Source organism: Simochromis diagramma, unplaced genomic scaffold (assembly GCF_900408965.1).
Source record: "Simochromis diagramma unplaced genomic scaffold, fSimDia1.1 OVJJ01000802.1, whole genome shotgun sequence".
NCBI lineage: Eukaryota > Metazoa > Chordata > Actinopteri > Cichliformes > Cichlidae > Simochromis > Simochromis diagramma.
Window position 1 is genome coordinate 16827572 of NW_024387492.1, and position 18027 is coordinate 16845598.

At 40.3% G+C, this 18027-nt stretch overlaps 2 protein-coding genes across 4 annotated transcripts in view; one reads left to right on the forward strand and one right to left on the reverse strand.

The window, feature by feature from the left end:
* The first annotated feature begins 1284 nt into the window (after positions 1-1284).
* On the forward strand, positions 1285-12758 carry esr2a (estrogen receptor 2a). The gene is made up of 6 exons (XM_040018088.1): positions 1285-1857; positions 2804-3112; positions 6247-6385; positions 6898-7031; positions 8959-9142; positions 9339-12758. Exons 1-6 carry the CDS (start codon positions 1722-1724, stop codon positions 9571-9573), a joined length of 1137 nt encoding a protein of 378 aa, XP_039874022.1. The 5' UTR covers positions 1285-1721; the 3' UTR covers positions 9574-12758.
* A 541-nt stretch (positions 12759-13299) lies between these two features.
* Positions 13300-18027, reverse strand: part of LOC120725288 (nesprin-2) — a 93060-nt gene continuing 88332 nt past the window's right edge. For all 3 annotated transcript variants that reach the window (XM_040018081.1, XM_040018078.1, XM_040018079.1), the window contains 6 exons: positions 17136-17338; positions 16853-17029; positions 15329-15457; positions 14963-15154; positions 14779-14861; positions 13300-14708 (listed from right to left, as the gene is read on the reverse strand). In XM_040018081.1, the coding sequence (XP_039874015.1) occupies positions 14501-14708; positions 14779-14861; positions 14963-15154; positions 15329-15457; positions 16853-17029; positions 17136-17338 (992 nt within the window). In that variant the 3' untranslated portion in view covers positions 13300-14500. The remainder of the gene's footprint in view (positions 14709-14778; positions 14862-14962; positions 15155-15328; positions 15458-16852; positions 17030-17135; positions 17339-18027) is intronic.

The following is an 18027-nucleotide window of genomic DNA, read 5'->3' on the forward strand; positions in this document are numbered from 1 at the left end:
AGAAGGACTTGACGGGCTCAGAAAAGTCAAAAATAGTGAGATATCTTGCAGAGGGATGCAGCAGTCTCAAAATTGCAAAGCTTCTGAAGCGTGATCATCGAACAATCAAGCGTTTCATTCAAAATAGTCAACAGGGTCGCAAGAAGCGTGTGGAAAAACCAAGGCGCAAAATAACTGCCCATGAACTGAGAAAAGTCAAGTGTGCAGCTGCCAAGATGCCACTTGCCACCAGTTTGGCCATATTTCAGAGCTGCAACATCACTGGAGTGCCCAAAAGCACAAGGTGTGCAATACTCAGAGACATGGCCAAGGTAAGAAAGGCTGAAAGACGACCACCACTGAACAAGACACACAAGCTGAAACGTCAAGACTGGGCCAAGAAATATCTCAAGACTGGTTTTTCTAAGGTTTTATGGACTGATGAAATGAGAGTGAGTCTTGATGGGCCAGATGGATGGGCCCGTGGCTGGATTGGTAAAGGGCAGAGAGCTCCAGTCCGACTCAGACGCCAGCAAGGTGGAGGTGGAGTACTGGTTTGGGCTGGTATCATCAAAGATGAGCTTGTGGGGCCTTTTCGGGTTGAGGATGTAGTCAAGCTCAACTCCCAGTCCTACTGCCAGTTTCTGGACGACACCTTCTTCAAGCAGTGGTACAGGAAGAAGTCTGCATCCTTCAAGAAAAACATGATTTTCATGCAGGACAATGCTCCATCACACGCGTCCAAGTACTCCACAGCGTGGCTGGCAAGAAAGGGTATAAAAGAAGAAAAACTAATGACATGGCCACCTTGTTCACCTGATCTGAACCCCATTGAGAACCTGTGGTCCATCATCAAATGTGAGATTTACAAGGAGGGAAAACAGTACACCTCTCTGAACAGTGTCTGGGAGGCTGTGGTTGCTGCTGCACGCAATGTTGATGGTGAACAGATCAAAACACTGACAGAACCCATGGATGGCAGGCTTTTGAGTGTCTTTGCAAAGAAAGGTGGCTATATTGGTCGCTGATTTGTTTTTGTTTTGTTTTTGAATGTCAGAAATGTATATTTGTGAATGTGGAGATGTTATATTGGTTTCACTGGTAAAAATAAATAATTGAAATGGGTATATATTTGTTTTTTGTTAAGTTGCCTAATGATTATGCACAGTAATAGTCACCTGCGCACACAGATATCCCCCTAAAATAGCTAAAACTAAAAACAAACTAAAAACTACTTCCAAAACATTCAGCTTTGATATTAATGAGTTTTTTGGGTTCATTGAGAACATGGTTGTTGTTCAATAATAAAATTATTCCTCAAAAATACAACTTGCCTAATAATTCTGCACTCCCTGTATTATCACTTCAGTACGAAGCTTTTCTGGTTGTCACCTGGAGGATGCTACTGATGCTTATCAGGGAAAACTTTGTGCACTTAAATGTCCAGTTTCCCAGAGCTTTTTATACTCGCTGCCTGACAGATTGCCTAGTCAGAGGCTTGCCTGGAACAAATCCACATCCTGTGGTGTCAAGTCATTAACTTCCCATTATAATCAAAATTTATTTCATAATGATAATTTGAAGCTAAAAACTTGAATGTTGCCAATTTAAGCTTTATTTTACAGGTGTTATGGAAATTCTCAGTCTGCCTGTCTGTTGTGCAGGGATGCAACTTTGCATTGTCTTTTTCTTCATACAACTCATTTTTCATTTTTTCTATCCAACTTTTTATTTTTGTCTCAATGTCTCCCTCTCTTTTAGGACACAATGACTATATCTGCCCGGCAACCAATCAATGCACTATTGACAAGAACCGCCGCAAGAGCTGCCAGGCATGTCGCCTTCGCAAATGCTATGAAGTTGGCATGACCAAATGTGGTTAGTATGATTATATGTATAGATTGTTTCATATTTCTACTAGTTCTGATAGAAGTTTTTGCATTTTGTTTTTCTGAATCCAGCCAACAGTAACTTGATGTTCTGATTATTACCTAAATAACTTGGTCATGTGATAATGTTTGGTTTGTTTTATCTGAAATTTTAAAAGAAAATGGAATGATGTGATTACTAATTATACAGTATTGATATTATACATATGCTTGAATATATTTTTCTAATGTTCTTGTTTACTTGTAAGATCAGTTTATTTCTATTTTTTTTCTGTAGAATCGTACAACAACATGACAGAACTATGTTTCATTATAGGCAAGAGCAAGAACAATATATGTTTTAATATTCCATAATATTTTAGTATTTGTTTGCCTATTAATTCACATTTCATTAAAGAAGTCTTTATTCCTGCATTTGATCTGCTCTTGTAGTGTTTTGGTTAAAACGTGAGGTTTTAATTATGGGTATCACTGCAATGATGCAGAGATATCTGGATAGAAATAAAGTTTAATCCAAATGTTGTTCTTTAATATGGTTCCAGCGCTTTTACTTTAGTTTTTTTTTTTCTACATATGAGAAATGTGATCTGGCTCTAAAAGCCACCAGTGGCTCTATTAATCATTTCCACACAAAACAAATCTTTTCAACATCTGTTTACAGTAAATAGGATTCCCATAACCTAAATTTGGATTTCAGTTTATTCCGACATTTTGTTTTTCCAAGTAGGAACTACATGGTGCCAGATCTTGTAGCCTGTTCAGTGATTTCTGTCTGTAACTGATGGACTTGCTGCTTGCCATTTTTGCTTTACCCTTCTTAACCCCCCAAAATTGCAATCTTATATAGAAAACAACAGCAAAATTTAACAGATATGGACAGTCTGGAACATGGGTTAAAATTGGCTATAATATAATGCTTGCCTTGTTACTCACAGGTATTCGAAAGGAGCGTGGAAACTACAGGAATTCGCAGGCAAGGCGGCTAACCCGTCAATCCTCACAGTACATAACAGCTGAACCAAAGGGCATAACTGGACCAGCTGAAGGTTCATTAAATGAGCCCGAAAAACCTGCACTGACCCCAGAGCAGCTAATTGAACGGATATTGGAGGCGGAGCCGCAAGAGATTTACCTCATGAAGGACGCGAAGAGGCCGCTGACCGAAGCAAGCATCATGATGTTGCTCACCAACCTGGCAGATAAAGAGCTGGTTCACATGATTAGCTGGGCCAAGAAGATTCCAGGTGTTTGTTTTTGTGATATTTCAAAAAAAAAAAATTAGATGAATTTATATAATTAAAAAAAAATATTTATCTTCTTCAGGTTATTCAGGTCAACAAAAAATCTAAATGAATGTGGAGAATCAGACCTTCCATTTTCATTGGTCAATCAGAGGAGAATGTATGTGCAGTGTCCCCATTCAAATCTAATTAAACAAAACGGGTCCAAAAATAGGGTTCAAATATCACTTTACCAGCAGATTTTCTCCGACTGTGCATGTGCAAAGTTACATAGCAATGTGGCAATACCGCTTAATTAATGGTTCGAGCCAGAGTGCTGACACAAATAAGTGTTTCGCCAACAGAGCAATTCATGTCATGAGTAAATAAAGTGTAGTATACACTGATGAAGAAAATATACACTTCTTTTTGTAATTTTTAGGCGACATCAATGTGATTGATTGTGAGTCTCCTATTCAACCAAATCCCAAAGATGTTCTGTTGGTTTAAGATCTGGTGACTGAGGAGGCCATATGAGTACAGTGAGGTCATCGTCATGATCAAGAAACCAGTTTGAGATGATTTGAGCTTTGTGATGGTGTGTTTGCCTGCTGCAAGCAGCCATGAGATGACGTTGTAGTTAGTACATTATAGTTTCGGTTATGAAGGAATATAAATGGTCAGCCACAAGACTTGGGTAGGTGGTGGCATTTAAACAGTGCTCAGTTGGTACTAAGAAGCCCAAACTTGTACCATTACACCAACCTGAACCTTTGATAGAAGGCAGCATGGATCTGTACGTTCTTGTTGTTTACACCAAATTCTGGCTCTAGCATCTAAAGTTTTGACCAGGAAAAGTTTTTCCAGTCTTTTCTTGTCCGTTATCTTGCGTGAACTTTAATCTTGGCCTCCTGTTTTTAGCTGACAAGAGTGGAACACAGTGAGCTGCTGTAGTCCATCTGCTTCAGGGACATATTGCGGATTCAGAGATGCTCTTTTACATATCTTGATTGTAACATGTGTGATTTTAACAGTTGCTGCTGACTTCTTTTCAGATCACAATGTATTTTCTCTCTTTCAGACTATTTAGACTAGACTAGTGTGGCACCAACAACCATGCCATGTTCAATCACTTACATAACCTTTTTTTCCCCATTCTGATTTTTGGTTTGAACTCTCGCATGTTGACTTCTATACTTTCTTAAAAGCACTGAGTTGCTACCATTTGAAAGCTGATAAGAGTCAATATTTGCACTTGACAAAAGAGCTGGTCAGTATATAGCACAACACACACAGTAACAAAGTTGCCACAAAATCATTAATCGTTAGTTCTCATTTACAACATTTTGATTAGTTGAATCTTGTATTAGATGAAAGCTTTTCTATATAAAACAAGGGCATTTCAAAGTGCTCCTGAAACAGCTGTTATTATGTCTAGTTTTCATGTTTGCTTGAGTTGAGAAATGCAATTAGTTTGAGATTATACAAAGAGTCTTTCTACAACATCAGTAAAAATTGCTTTAATGATAACAGATCTAGGTATTTTGTTCTTCTCGCTGAGCAGTTCACTGTCTCAAGACAGCTCATGATGTGTTTGTGGCTTGGCACAGTCATTTGTCTCTGCTTTATTTAGCGTTTGAGCCTGTAAAACACAGCAGCAGTGATGGAACTGGAGTCTGGCAGTGAGCTGTGAAATAACAATGTATCACAAAGGGTGGATTTCTGTAGCCTTGTTAATGAATTCTGACTGCTTGTGGCATGTGGTGAATTTAACAAATTTAAGCCTGAAAAAATGAAATAAATCATTTTAGCAAAGAACCATTTAATTTCAAGCGTGAATTTCAAAGTGAATTGTCTGAATGCTCATTGTTGTCGTAGCCTGCTGTGAGTCAGCAGCACAGGCCATACAAGTCTGTGGCACTGAGCACTTTATTGGGAATGCGTGTTCATATGTATGCACAAATGATCATATTGAACGTGAGAGTAGCAGTACAATAATCTTTGTGTAATTTTGATTCTGACATGATTGTTGGTGCAAGTCGATTTAGTTTACTTGGCGTTTTGCAAAAAGTAATTTGACAAGATCTGTCACTCTTTAAAGCTCACAGAAAGCTTACGGTAACTTCACACCATCAGAAGACAACTTTCCTTCGCTAGGTGATCACATCGGTGGTCACCCAGTGGGAGGGAACCTCCATCTATCCATCCATTTTCTACCTCTTATCTGAGGCAGGGTCGCAGGGGCAGCAGCCTAAGCAGATGAGCCCTGACCTTCCTCCCTGGCCACCTCCTCCAGCGTTTTCTGGGGGAACACGAAGGCAGCATTCCCAGGCCAGTTGAGAGATCTAATTTCTTCAGTGTATCCCAGGTCCAGGCATGTCCCACCTTCTCCTGGTGGGACATGCCTAGAACGCCTCAACCAGGAGGAACCCAGGAAGTGTCCTTGTCAGATGCCTGAAACACCTCCGCTGGCTCCTTTTGATGTGGAGGAGTAGCAACTCTACTCTGAGCCCCTCCTGGATCGGTAATTAGTAACAAAGGGCAGCCCTGGCAGGCCCTGGCACTGTTTGTCCGTCGGGAAAAACTCCAGTGTACAGGCAACAAGCCGAGGGGATACTAAGATACCGACCCCAACCCACCGCCTTTCAGCAAGGGCTACTCCAGACTGAGACACAGTCAAGGCCTGTCTCCAGGACACTGGTTCCTGTTTTTTGGGTCTTTTTCATTTATCTAACTCTTAGTAAATTGTGAGGTGCCTCGTAATCAGTACTTGTTATTATGTTTTTTAACCTGTTTGCTGAGACGGTGCCGTGTTTTTGTTTTACCTTGTTGGTTTGTTAATCAGTATCAAGTCTCACATTGCTCTTAATGGCACTGCCTGTAAAAAGGTGGTCTTTTTAGGGGTTTTGCTTGTTTTAGGTTTTATTTTATTGTTTTTTATTTATTTATTTATTTTTTGGTTTGGATATTTTTAGGTCAGCATTCTGTTTTTGCATTTACGGACAATGAGATGGAAAAAATTGCTTCCAACCAAGTTGTTTACCTCCTGTTTCTCTTCATGCTGCTGCCTAGTTGCTCATTAGACTCGTTATTCAGGTTTCTGTGATATGCTTCATCTGCTCACAGCTATGTACTTTATGATTACATCCTTTTCTCAGGGTTTGTGGAGCTTAGTCTCGTAGACCAGGTCCATCTGTTGGAGTCCTGCTGGCTGGAGGTGTTGATGATTGGACTGATGTGGAGGTCAGTGGACCATCCAGGAAAACTCATCTTCTGCCCTGACCTCAGCCTGAGCAGGTACCACCTCCTAAACCTTGTTTCACTCGCCTGATTAGAGGCACTTGCTTCTAAAAAGAGTTATTAGTGGTTTCCAGTGTACTTACACACAATATCGTATGATAATACACCAAACCTCTGTATGTTTGTTTCTGTGTCTGTCAACTCCTCCTAGACCATCAGGGCTTGAGCAACCAAATCTGGCTCCTCAGGCTCCTAAAGGTTCTTAGCTACATCGCATATTACGATGGCATCATGTTGCCTGGCAACCACCTAGCAATAGGCTACAACAACCCGTTTTTAGCATTTAAGAATCTAAAACACCTATTCTGGGTTTTTTTGGTGATCTTTTCTGCCAGCTGAGAGACATCACTAATGTTACTCTCCTTCCTCTTGTGTAAAGTGCTTCAGAGTTAAAACAGCAGATCATCTTTTACTTCTTGGTGGGAGTTACATCTGTGTTATGTCTGGCTAATTTGTGGAGGTAAAAATCAAGAGTGTGATGCAATTAAATAACATTTTTGTCTTTTTAGAGAAGAAGGAAACTGCGTCCAGGGCTTTGTGGAGATCTTTGACATGCTAATAGCTGCCACAACCAGGGTGAGAGAGCTCAGGCTGCAGAGGGAGGAGTACATCTGCCTCAAGGTCATGATCCTCCTCAACTCCAGTGAGTGAGCATGTTTGTGTGGGCGGACATGAGGTCCTCTCTCAGTGTCATGTGCTTAATGTGCATGTGCGTAAGTGAGACTGAGACTGTTTGTTTGTCTCCAGAACATGAACCCACAATGGGGTGTTAGATTGGTATCTCAGCATGTAATCTTGTGAGCCTACACATGGTAAGTATGTCCATAAACCAAATAACTAGCAGTGAAGACTGCTAGTTATTTGAAACTACACAGTGTTCCCTGTTGGGAACACTGTGTAGTTTCAGTCTGTGCTATGAGGACTCAGAGGTTCTGCTAAAGTAGCTGGAGTAGCAGGTGGTACATAAGTGAAGATGAACACGGTCAAGGCCTCTCTGGTGAGATCATTAATGTTTTCTTTTTAATTGCCTCCACAAGCGAAGTCAGACTTTTGTCTGACTTTGCCGACTACAGAGCTGTTTCACCTTCAGCCCCAGAATATAAAAAATCAAAAACGAATGTTATTAAAAGTTTGTTTTTATTAAATCAGAGCTGACTAAAATGGCCAAGACTACAGAATATGGTTTAGATTCAAGTAAGAGCATTTACTGTCACAGGCAGTTTTGCATCCGTACAAGAGCACGCTGCTTTTGGAGCTCAACATTTGTTTTGTAAAAGGAATGAGTAGGTGTTTGCAAACTATAGTAAAGGCATTATGTTAAGTTGTTATTAAGAAGTTCAACGTCTGTCATAGTTTAAGAGGAAAAAAGGAGTTTACTTGATCAGTCAGTGGTTTGGGAGAGCAACCAGTTAAACCACCCACCCCACCACTAAGGAACACCTGTGGGTACTGTCGCGTTTTTTGTATGCAGTAAAACTAAGGTGTGTCATCCAGATCTTTGCACTGTACACTCAGAATACACACACACACACACACACACACACACACACACACACACACACACACACACACACACACACACACACACACACACACACACAAAATGATCAACAAATGCATGGAGTTGAAGATCATACTGCTTTATTTAGTCAATTTAAAGCCAGTCCCTTTGACATCTGCTAATTCAATAGCATGAAAGCCCCAGACCAGAGCCCCTGTGTTACTTACTAACTCTCAAACAGTGGAAAACCCCATGGTGATGTTTTGTGAATAATCTTTTTGTAGCACTGGAAAAAACTAAAACCAAAGTAGCTCAGAATGTTCCAAAAACAGATTTAAAGTTCTGCTGCCAGAGATAAAAAGCAGAGAGATTCTAACCAAGCAAATGTTTAGACGAGATTTTAATGACCCTCAAAATGAAAACTACTCCTTAAAGACGGAGACAGGGCAGTCCAGTGTGTACAGACAAGGCAACATCTGTGAGACACTGTTCTGTACTCTACAAATATTTGAATAAACTGTATGTTCGATGCTTTGGCAGGATGTTTCTAAATGTTTGAGCATGTCAGCCCTTTTCAAACTGTATTTGCAAGCACAACAAGTGTTTATTTAGTGTTGAACAAAACACGGGGATTTTTCAGACTTCTGCTACCAGAAAGTTTCACAGTAGGAAAAGGGGTGCAAAATAAAATCAGTTTTTTTCCCCCTGGCTCATAATGCACCTCTGGGCGCAGACTACATGCGTAAGCACCTTTTTGATCCGTTTATAGTTGAAGCAAAGAGTCGATGCTACCTTACCATAAATTCCATTTAGCTGGTTCAGTCTGATGTTACTGGTGGTGTTGCACACGCTGGTTCTCTGGGTCATCTGTCCTTTTCCTGCTGTGACCGAATCAAGATGTCTGCATGAAAAATCCAGTTATGTTTTTGCACAGTTTACAAAGGTTAATGCACTTCAAAATGTTTTATTTACTTTAGCTTCCAACATTAAACTCCTATATTGATATCTGTAATATAGTCTTTACTGTGTAGACACACTTAAAGTGTATTTCTTCCCATTTGCTTTCCAGACATGTGCCTCAGTTCCTCAGACGGCAGCGAGGACCTGCAGAGCCGGTCCAAGCTGCTGCGCCTCCTGGACGCTGTGACAGAAGCTCTGGTGTTGGCCATCAGCAAAACCGGTCTCACCTTCCAGCAGCAGTACACCCGCCTGGCTCACCTGCTCATGCTGCTTTCACATATCCGTCATGTCAGGTAACAGGACCCAACATCATGCTATTAAAACCTGGATATTTTTTAAAAAAGGGAGACAGATCTGTAAATGAATTTATTTTACAGCTCAGATTTATTCAAAGCCCTGCAGTGTTATGAAACGCATTCATCTGACCAGATTGTTCCCATCAAAGGTCATTACGTTAACCTCTCGCCCAACTTTGTTTTCAATGTGCAGTAACAAAGGCATGGACCACCTCCACTGCATGAAAGTGAAGAACATGGTGCCTCTCTACGACCTGTTGCTGGAGATGTTGGATGCCCACATCATGCAGAGCTCTCGTCTGCCTCACCAGCCTCCTCAGCAGGAGGAAGATCAGAGTGAGGCTCCTGCCCGGCTGCACAGCTCTGCAACCGGACCTTCAAATACCTGGACTCCCAGTAGCGCTAGAGCTGGAGGTGAACCCCAGTAGTCAGATCAGAATTCCAATGCGAAAGAATTTTCACTGCTTTGCACAAAACTAGTTCACAGGAATGATGAGTATCTTCACAGGAATGAGAGCTGGATTCTCTGATCTGTCACTGGTGAATCTTTGACACGCTGCGCACAGTTTCTGGTGAACTTTCAATATCTTCAAAGTTAACCGCATGGAGCACAGATCACGCTTCCAGGATTCTTTGCTTTGCCACTATATTGGCAAAAGACTAAAGCGAAACAGGAACAAACTGTCAAACCTGGTCACTCAGCTGTACTCAGATATGTGACAGGACCATTAAATCAGTCAGTCGACCAATGAAAACCCATGCAGAAAAACGGATCACAACTGATTTGATCAAACCTCCCAATGACAGTATGTCTTTTTAAACTGATTAATCAGAGCCTGTACAGTTTGCTGGAACAAGCAGCTTATGTGTAACTGATTCCCAAAAACAAGCACCTGCAGAAAACTCACACTTTAACTCTGAGTTAAAGAAATCTTATACTGTGAAACTTACAGTGCTCACTGGCGTGTTTTCTTCAACAAATCTCAGTTTGTGTTTCGACTTTGTGTGTGTGGATGTTTTAATGCTTAAGTGGCTTTTCTATACACATGGACTTTAATGTCGAGGCTGCAACAAAAGACTGTTGTTACTGATTATTGCTGATTACTTAATCAGTTTATTGTTGGGTCTATGCACTAAAACACTTATGATTTCCCCACAGACCAGGGTCACGCCTTCATCTGCTAAGTTTTGTCCATCCCACAGTTGCAAATGAAAATTTATTTAGTCGATGAATTTCAAAAATCCATTGATTTTTAGTCTTATATTTATTTTGAAGATGGAGATGCATGAATAATAATAAAAATGCAGTTTGTACCCATGTTTAGACAACCCAAGGAATTATGACACATACATAAGATAATACTTTATATCCTCGTGTAAGGGATTCAAATTTCATCAAGACTGCAGTATATCATCACCTTATAACACAAAGATAGTTAAACTTCTGGGATATCAATCTGTCCACTTAAGAAGCATAAGCCATTGTGAACATCATCCACTTGCTTTGGTGCAACCAGTTGCGCTGTCTGTGCAACGATGCAACCCCCCCAACATGAACTGGTTTGGCACGTGGTGGCCTTAGACCAATTCTCTCTCCTTATGCCTCCTTACAGATCTTTCTCTGGTGTCACTTTTTTCACTTGTGTCACTGCTAGTGACACAACGCAGCGCCTGCTGCACAGGCAGTCTAACTCCTCCAGGATGGCACATTCATACTCGCTGTTACAAGAAGGTTTGCCGTGTCTCCAGGAGGATGAATACTAGGAGACGGGCAATTACCCAAGGAGAGCTGGACAGGACAGTAAAAGGGGTATCAATGCAGCAGCTGAACTGATATCGTCTTCTTATTATTGTGAGGAAGAACAGGAGGAGCCCTATAAAATGACCTCCACTGGACTATTCGAGAGCATGTTCCTGGCCAAACTGTCAGATGGTTGATAAGGCTCATGCCACCGCCTGCAAAACCATTCCCTTCTTGCAGGGGTTGCCATTTACACCAAAGCAGGTGAAATAGATTGATGATGGATTCTGCTTGCTGACTGAACAGATTGATGTCCCTGAAGTTTACCTGACTATCTCTGATATTGTGATCATTGAGCGTTACCCTCATTTATTTTTTTGAGTAGTGTATACGATCATTAAAGGCAGTATTTGCACAAAGCAGTTACTTTGTTAGCATCTCATGTATTTGTTGAATCGCTCACAGAGTTGTTTCATCTGGGTTAAAATTAACGAGAGAACTCCAGCTAAGAAGGTGATTTCTAGCAGAACTTAAGCTAATTGGCAGTGAATGTGGCAACTCTGATTTTCTTCTTTAGCTTAAAAAACAGACATGAAAACAATTCCTCAACTGAATGCTGATTTTTTGTTTTTTGTTGTTTTGTTTTGTTTTTTTGTTAAATACAGTTATTTGAAAAAGAAAAATATCCAGCTGTGTTGAGCTGGTGCCTTCACTTGCTCTCAATGTCTGTGCTTTATTGTCAAAGATGCCTTACTGTTGCTCTTATGCCAACGTAGCACTTCAAAAAAATTTCTATTTTTGTAGTTTTGAACTTGCTACAGTTGCTCTTTGTGACATGATGCAGCTTCAACAATCAGGATCACTGCAAGGTTCATCAAACAGAGGCCTCTGGACCCTCTGGACTCTTTCTGTACAGCCTGTGCTTTTACTCTCATCAGCCTTTGTCACCAAACTGTTTAAGCACTGTGCACAGGCACTTCTTGTTCAATTCTGGGGAAAATGTTTGATGAATGTGTAAATCAGTAAAACAATACAAAAGAGGAGCCTTTGTCTTATTTGTTATTTATCAAACGCCGTGTTTGGCCAGCTTGCAAATGATCAGCAGAAGTAAATGTTAATGACTGACTATTTAATTTTGAACACTATCTTTAGTCTAGACTACAAAATTATTTTTTGATAAAACAGAGATACTATAACTAGGTAAATTTTAATTTGGAAATTTAAAAAAAAAGTATATATAAAATTCACAAACTCGAGAAAGAAAAGCACCAATTCATTTTCTTTAGCCAAAAATGATTGGTGATTTTGGGGCAAACAAAACGAATCCTATACAAAGGGGTAGTGTAAGTCACAGAAAACAGATGCCGGTGCCACTCGGATGGAGCGGGTCATGTGTAGCACATTAACAAGTGTTCTCTGAACCAAATAAAATCTTTTAAAAGAAGGTCCCTCGAGTAGTCTTTCCAGAACTTCCAGTCCTAATCTCTTAACTGCGATTAACATTGAATGATGTTATCCCTGAGGGTTTTGTTAGTGCAGCAGAGTACTGTGGGCTTGGCTTGATAAATGAAAACGGTTCCTTTTCAGGGACCCCTCTTTAAATCCAGCATCTGATCAGCACTGCTTGAACACCGGCAGAGGCCTCAGATGTAGGATGTAGAAGTAAGAACATGGCAGAGTGCGCCCAATGATGAAAATAGTAAATAGAACAAAAATGAGTGAAGTGGCCGTCTAAGATGCTGCTGTTTTTTTTGTTTTGTTTGTTGTTTTAAAAAACAGCCATGTATTACTTCTGCCAAGTATGTTTTCTTTTACATAGGATTTGCAAGTGTGCACGCGGTTTGAATGAATTCTAATAAAACTTTGACCTCATCTGATGGCCTGCCTCTGGCTCCTTGTTTGCAGCTTCTCATCCTCATTACAAAGGTACATTTTGTGACATAAACACACATATACTCACACCTACAGTAGACAACACAACAAGATTGTTAGTTTGTGTACCCATGTTCGTTCATTTGGTTTTTCTTACACCTTTGGTAGTTGAAGACACTGTTGTGTTCTTCCACTTGTGCTCTGTCCACTCTATTCTTATCTTTTTATCCATTTTCTCCTTTTCCTGTACTCTTTCTGCTTGTTAGCTTGGCACTGCCATAGCACACATGCACTGGGAACACAAACAAGAGGAGCCTATAGAGATTTTTAGGAAAGCAAATATGTTTGGCACAAAGGTGCATTCAGGTCCTGATTTAGATTGCAAAAAGCTGACAGACAAGATGCTCTTATTAAAACAAAAAAAAAAAAAAAAAAAAACTTGTGTAGTTTTTCTGTAGTGTTTCTAGCCAAGGTTTGGCATTTCTCCTGTTTGGTAGCATGGATACCTCAAAAAAATAAAATAAAATATAGGATAAGCCAGTTTGTTTAAACCAGTCAACATTTACTAGAAGACCAAAAAAAATGATTATAAATCCACCTTTTCAAGTTATAAATAAGCATTATATTATTGCATTCTGTACATAAACATCATGCTGAATCTACAGTGTTTCAACAGTGCAAGGAGGCGTGGAAATGTCCACTCACAATCTAGTCAAGACAAAATCACATCTAAAAAAACTCAGTATACAAGAATGTGTTTTCTTTTTTTTTTTTTAAAAAGACTTTCAGCTGGCTTTTTATCAAATACATTCAAATTTAATCAGCGCTGTTCTGCAGAGTTCAGTTGAGCAGGCAGGAAAACATTAAATGAAATGTGAAGAGTTCATGAAGTAAATGAAATATAAACATGCAAATCTTAAAAACACAAGAGTTCAGTGTTTGGCTGGATTAAAAAATAAACAAAAAAACAGTTTAGTCGGTGAAAAATCAAACTATGTAAATGATGGCTGTAGCCACCCTATTGCTTACTTTTTCTTGGTGTTTTGAAGTGGAGGATGATGAATCGTCATATGGTAGCCACTTGTCAGTGACACTGCCCTAATCTGTACTTTAGTTGGGCCTTTCTGTACACAATGAGCATCATGTTCTATTAAAAAAGTGAAAATAAAATGAAAACAAATGAAACTCATCAGAAAAAAGTGTTTACTGAGATCGCCACTCAATAAGACGTAGGGTCGTTTTCTCATGCACTTCTATATAACCTGACTTTTTTTTGCCACCATTAGAAACGATTCAGGTTTAAGGCACTTGTGCACTTGCTTCACTTTTCAGACCGAGTTTGAAAATCCACTGTGGCTTCGTCATCTGTCGAATGAATCATTATTCATAATACGTAGCTTTTCTTTTTTTTAATGCTGTGATTTACGTGTTCTTACCTAATTAATAGGATAATTACTGTACCTCACTAGAAATAGATTTGGTGACTCGTCCATCATCTGATGATAATCCTCGTGTTGGAGGATGGTCGGTGGTCTCCGAGTGGCAAAAGTGATTGATTTCCTGAATGATGTTAAAACCTGGGGTTTTTTTTGGCATGGTGAGTTTTTTCTTGATGGAAAGACAAAAGAGCTGCTGGCAAATCTTTACAGTTTTCAGTCTTTGGGAAACTGAACATGACAGCATGGTGACATACGATCATCCGTTTCCTTTAGAAAGTTTCTATTATCGCATGAATATTACAATCAAGTGGGCGGTGGGCCGTTGGTGTAATGCAACATGGGGTAGAAGGACCGGGCGAAGTTATTGGTAAGGGTGCAGCTGGAGTCACTTTCCGACATTGGAATCAGGCAGGGCAGGAGCAGGAGGAGCAGCAGCAGGAGCTGAAGAGGGAAGGCGGCACGCAGGGCCCGGTAGAAGAAGGATCGAGGGGGAGACGATTCCCGCTTCTCTCTGCAAAACACATCATATTTAGTGCAAGAAGACATGAAATACAAACAACGTTATCTGCGCTGCTACTTACCTTTGAGTGGAGGAGCCTTTCTTTGAATTTGCAGCCTCCTGAGAAACACTTTGACACTGGGCGGCTGTAGCAGATTCACAGTCCTGAGGTAAATAAAATGTCTACATTAATATGCTGTAAAAAAAAAAAAAACCATTCATGACAGCTCTTGGATGTGCAGAAAGAAAATATTTTGAGCTTTTACCAGACGTTGCCGCAGGTTGCTGAGGTCACAGTCCACCTGCTTCAGGAGCAGCTTCAGCTTGCTCCCCGTCACGTGGAGTTTCTCCCGGGCCTCGTTGCTCTCCTCTGTGCCGTCTTCAGGCTGGAGCTGAGACCACAGAGTCTGAAGGGATGCCTGATGAGCCTGCCTGTCCTGCAGCTCCTTTTGCAGAGCCTGCAGACCACAACCAACAAAAATAGTAACTATTTCTAGCATCAAGCTGAATAAATGACTGGATAAAACTTTTTGACTTCACATGCTCAGTGTAAACACAGTGTCAGCAGCAGATCTGTGAGGACAGTACTTTTTTTCAATTTGTTGGGTAACCAAACATGCCTCTCTGCTTACAGTGAGGGTGTTGCTGTGCTGTTGCAGCGCTGTGAGAGTCGTGTCTGGGTGGCCGATGTCCACTGCGTAGCGTCTGCTCTCTGCGTGAGCGAGCCACAGCAGCAAAGAGTGGAGGCTTTCATGAAAGTCCTGTATGGGAAAAAGTTAAAGGTCATTTGTTACAGTGGAGCAGTTCAGCTGAAACCTCAGCTCATGTCATTTTTGACATTTTAATTTCTACTTACATCAACTAGATTTTTTTTCCCTTCCAAATTATGGTAGGAAAAAAAACATTTTTGCCATCTGCTTTTCAAAAATATTTTTCCTCTTTAACCTCCTAAGACCCGAACTCTTCCATGGCATGCATTTTTAATTTCTCTTTGATATTTGGGCTGATTGGGGCCCGATGAATGTAAAAACAAAGAATTAACAGATTTTTGTTTACCTCATTTTTGTTTTTAAGAAAAATAAGAGCAGTAGATAGAACAGTAGCAGTATAATGTCCTCGTAAGTGGATATCAGGCACTTGTAGAGCAAAACTGAGTATTTTGGTCTAAACAACCCAAAATGTGATGTCCACATATGTGGACACCAGGTCCTAGGAGGTTAATACTTTGCACACTGTATGCTTTACATGCACCGACTTCACCAAGACCTCACTAGCCACTATATTAGGTACAACTTATTATTAACGCAAGAATCTAATGAGCCAATCACATGGCAGCAAGACGACCTGCTAAATTTCAAAGAGAGCATCAGAAAGGGGAAGAATGGTGATGTTGCATGGTTGTCGGTGCCAGACAGGCTGGTTTCTTGAGTCTTGAAACCTCAGTTTTGTTGCTGACCATGTTCACTTATTTATGCTTTCAGCAATAACCCAGCATGCCACAAAGCTCAGATTATCTCAGTCTGCTTTTGTGAACATGTCAATGAGTTAACTTTACAAAACTGACCTCCACAGTCACCAGATTGCAATCTAAGAGAGCACCTTTGGGATGTGAAGCCAACAAATCTACAGCAAATGTGTGAAGCCATCATGTCAATATGGAGCAAAACCTCTGCGGAATGTTTCCAGCACCTTGATGAATTTATGTCATGATGAATCAGGGCGGTTCTGGAGGCAAAAGAGGGTCCAACCCAGTGCTAACAAGCTGTAACTAATGAAGTGGCCAGTGACTTTATTTGCACCAGCATTTGCATAAAAGTCATTACACAATTATCACTGCATAATTCACAATAACAACAATCTTAATTAAGTATTATTTATTAAAATTGGGAAATAATAATGTTATCAATAAAATTCAAGTTGAAAATAGTTTTGTCACTTTTTTCTTGTCACTTGTCAAAGATTCTGCAACTTCACAAAAATCAGTTACTTTACTTGTGAAAGCTTGTTTGAACAGTGAACATTCATCAAAGTGTTAATACTGCTGTTATCCTTAAGTTTAGAAAGGTTTTAAGATGTGAATAAAATATTTTTCAAGTCTTAAAACAAGTCTCGAGTTTAGGTATTAATAGTCTGTTGTAAGAGGTATTTCCTCTTACCTGACACTGCATGAGCTTCTTCCTCAGGCTGAGGTCCCACTGCTGGAGGCCAGTACACGCTCTGCTCCAGTCTCTGTTCATACTCGTCAGTTTCTCTTGTGCTTCTGGAGCTTCCTCACTTCGCAGGTTGACTGACAGCATGATAGACTTGTAGTGAGTAAACACTTTCTGCATCTCCTGCAAAAAAGCAAAAAAAAAGCAATCATCCATTTTTTATTTTTGCTTTTTTTAATGATCAAAACAAATTCCTCATGCCTTTTTTATGTTTAGTATTAAATCTTACCTTTAGTTCTTTAGCTCTGGCCTCCATCTCCTCAATACAGGCCGCTGGGTCAGGCTCCTGAAGGCGGTCCAGCTCCGGGATCACATTTTTTAACCAGGAAGTAATGTTGTCGAGATCACACCTGAGCTGCTGAGGCTCCTCAGAGCTGTCACGCTCACTGCATCTGGACCGTGCCTTGAGCAACTCCCAGCGTTCAATCACACCTAAGAGTACACGAACATCTTTGAATGTAAACATATGCTGAAGATGCTCAAGCTCACAGAAATAAACAGCAGCAAAGGGGCCAGTTAACAGAGGAAACAGAGGCCAAACTTGCATTGCTTATTTCTGGATGCACGTCTGGGTTTAAAATGCTTTCACTGGCTAAACTGCTGCAATGTTTATAATTGTTTCCTGCCAAAGCTCTGCAGTCTAAGCTAATGTTCATGCACTGATATTAAAGCACTAAACACCACACAGTGACTCTTGTCCAACCCCTCCCTCTTTTTTAAACTACTTTCAAGCATTTCTTCAAGTTAGAGACTTTATAAAAAAGATCGATGTAGCTGAAAAGGAAAGCTGATGTGGAAGTACAAAAGAAGTACTATTTCTAATGGCCAGTAGGGGGCAACCTATCCAGTTTCAAAATGAAGCGATAGTATTCCATGAGAAAATGAACCTTCTGCTCACTTGATTTATGCGCTAATGCTTCTGTGTTTGGTTTATGATGTCACTATTTTGGTCTTACTGAAGACAGTACCAAGCTTATTTATAAATTATGGACACCTCTGGATAAAATAGCAGAAGAAGCAGCATACAATACAGGGCGTGGCTCTAGTCCAATTGCTTACTGATGCTGCGTCTACACAGAAAGTGATTGACAATGAAGTGATGACCCGACACCACAGAGCGT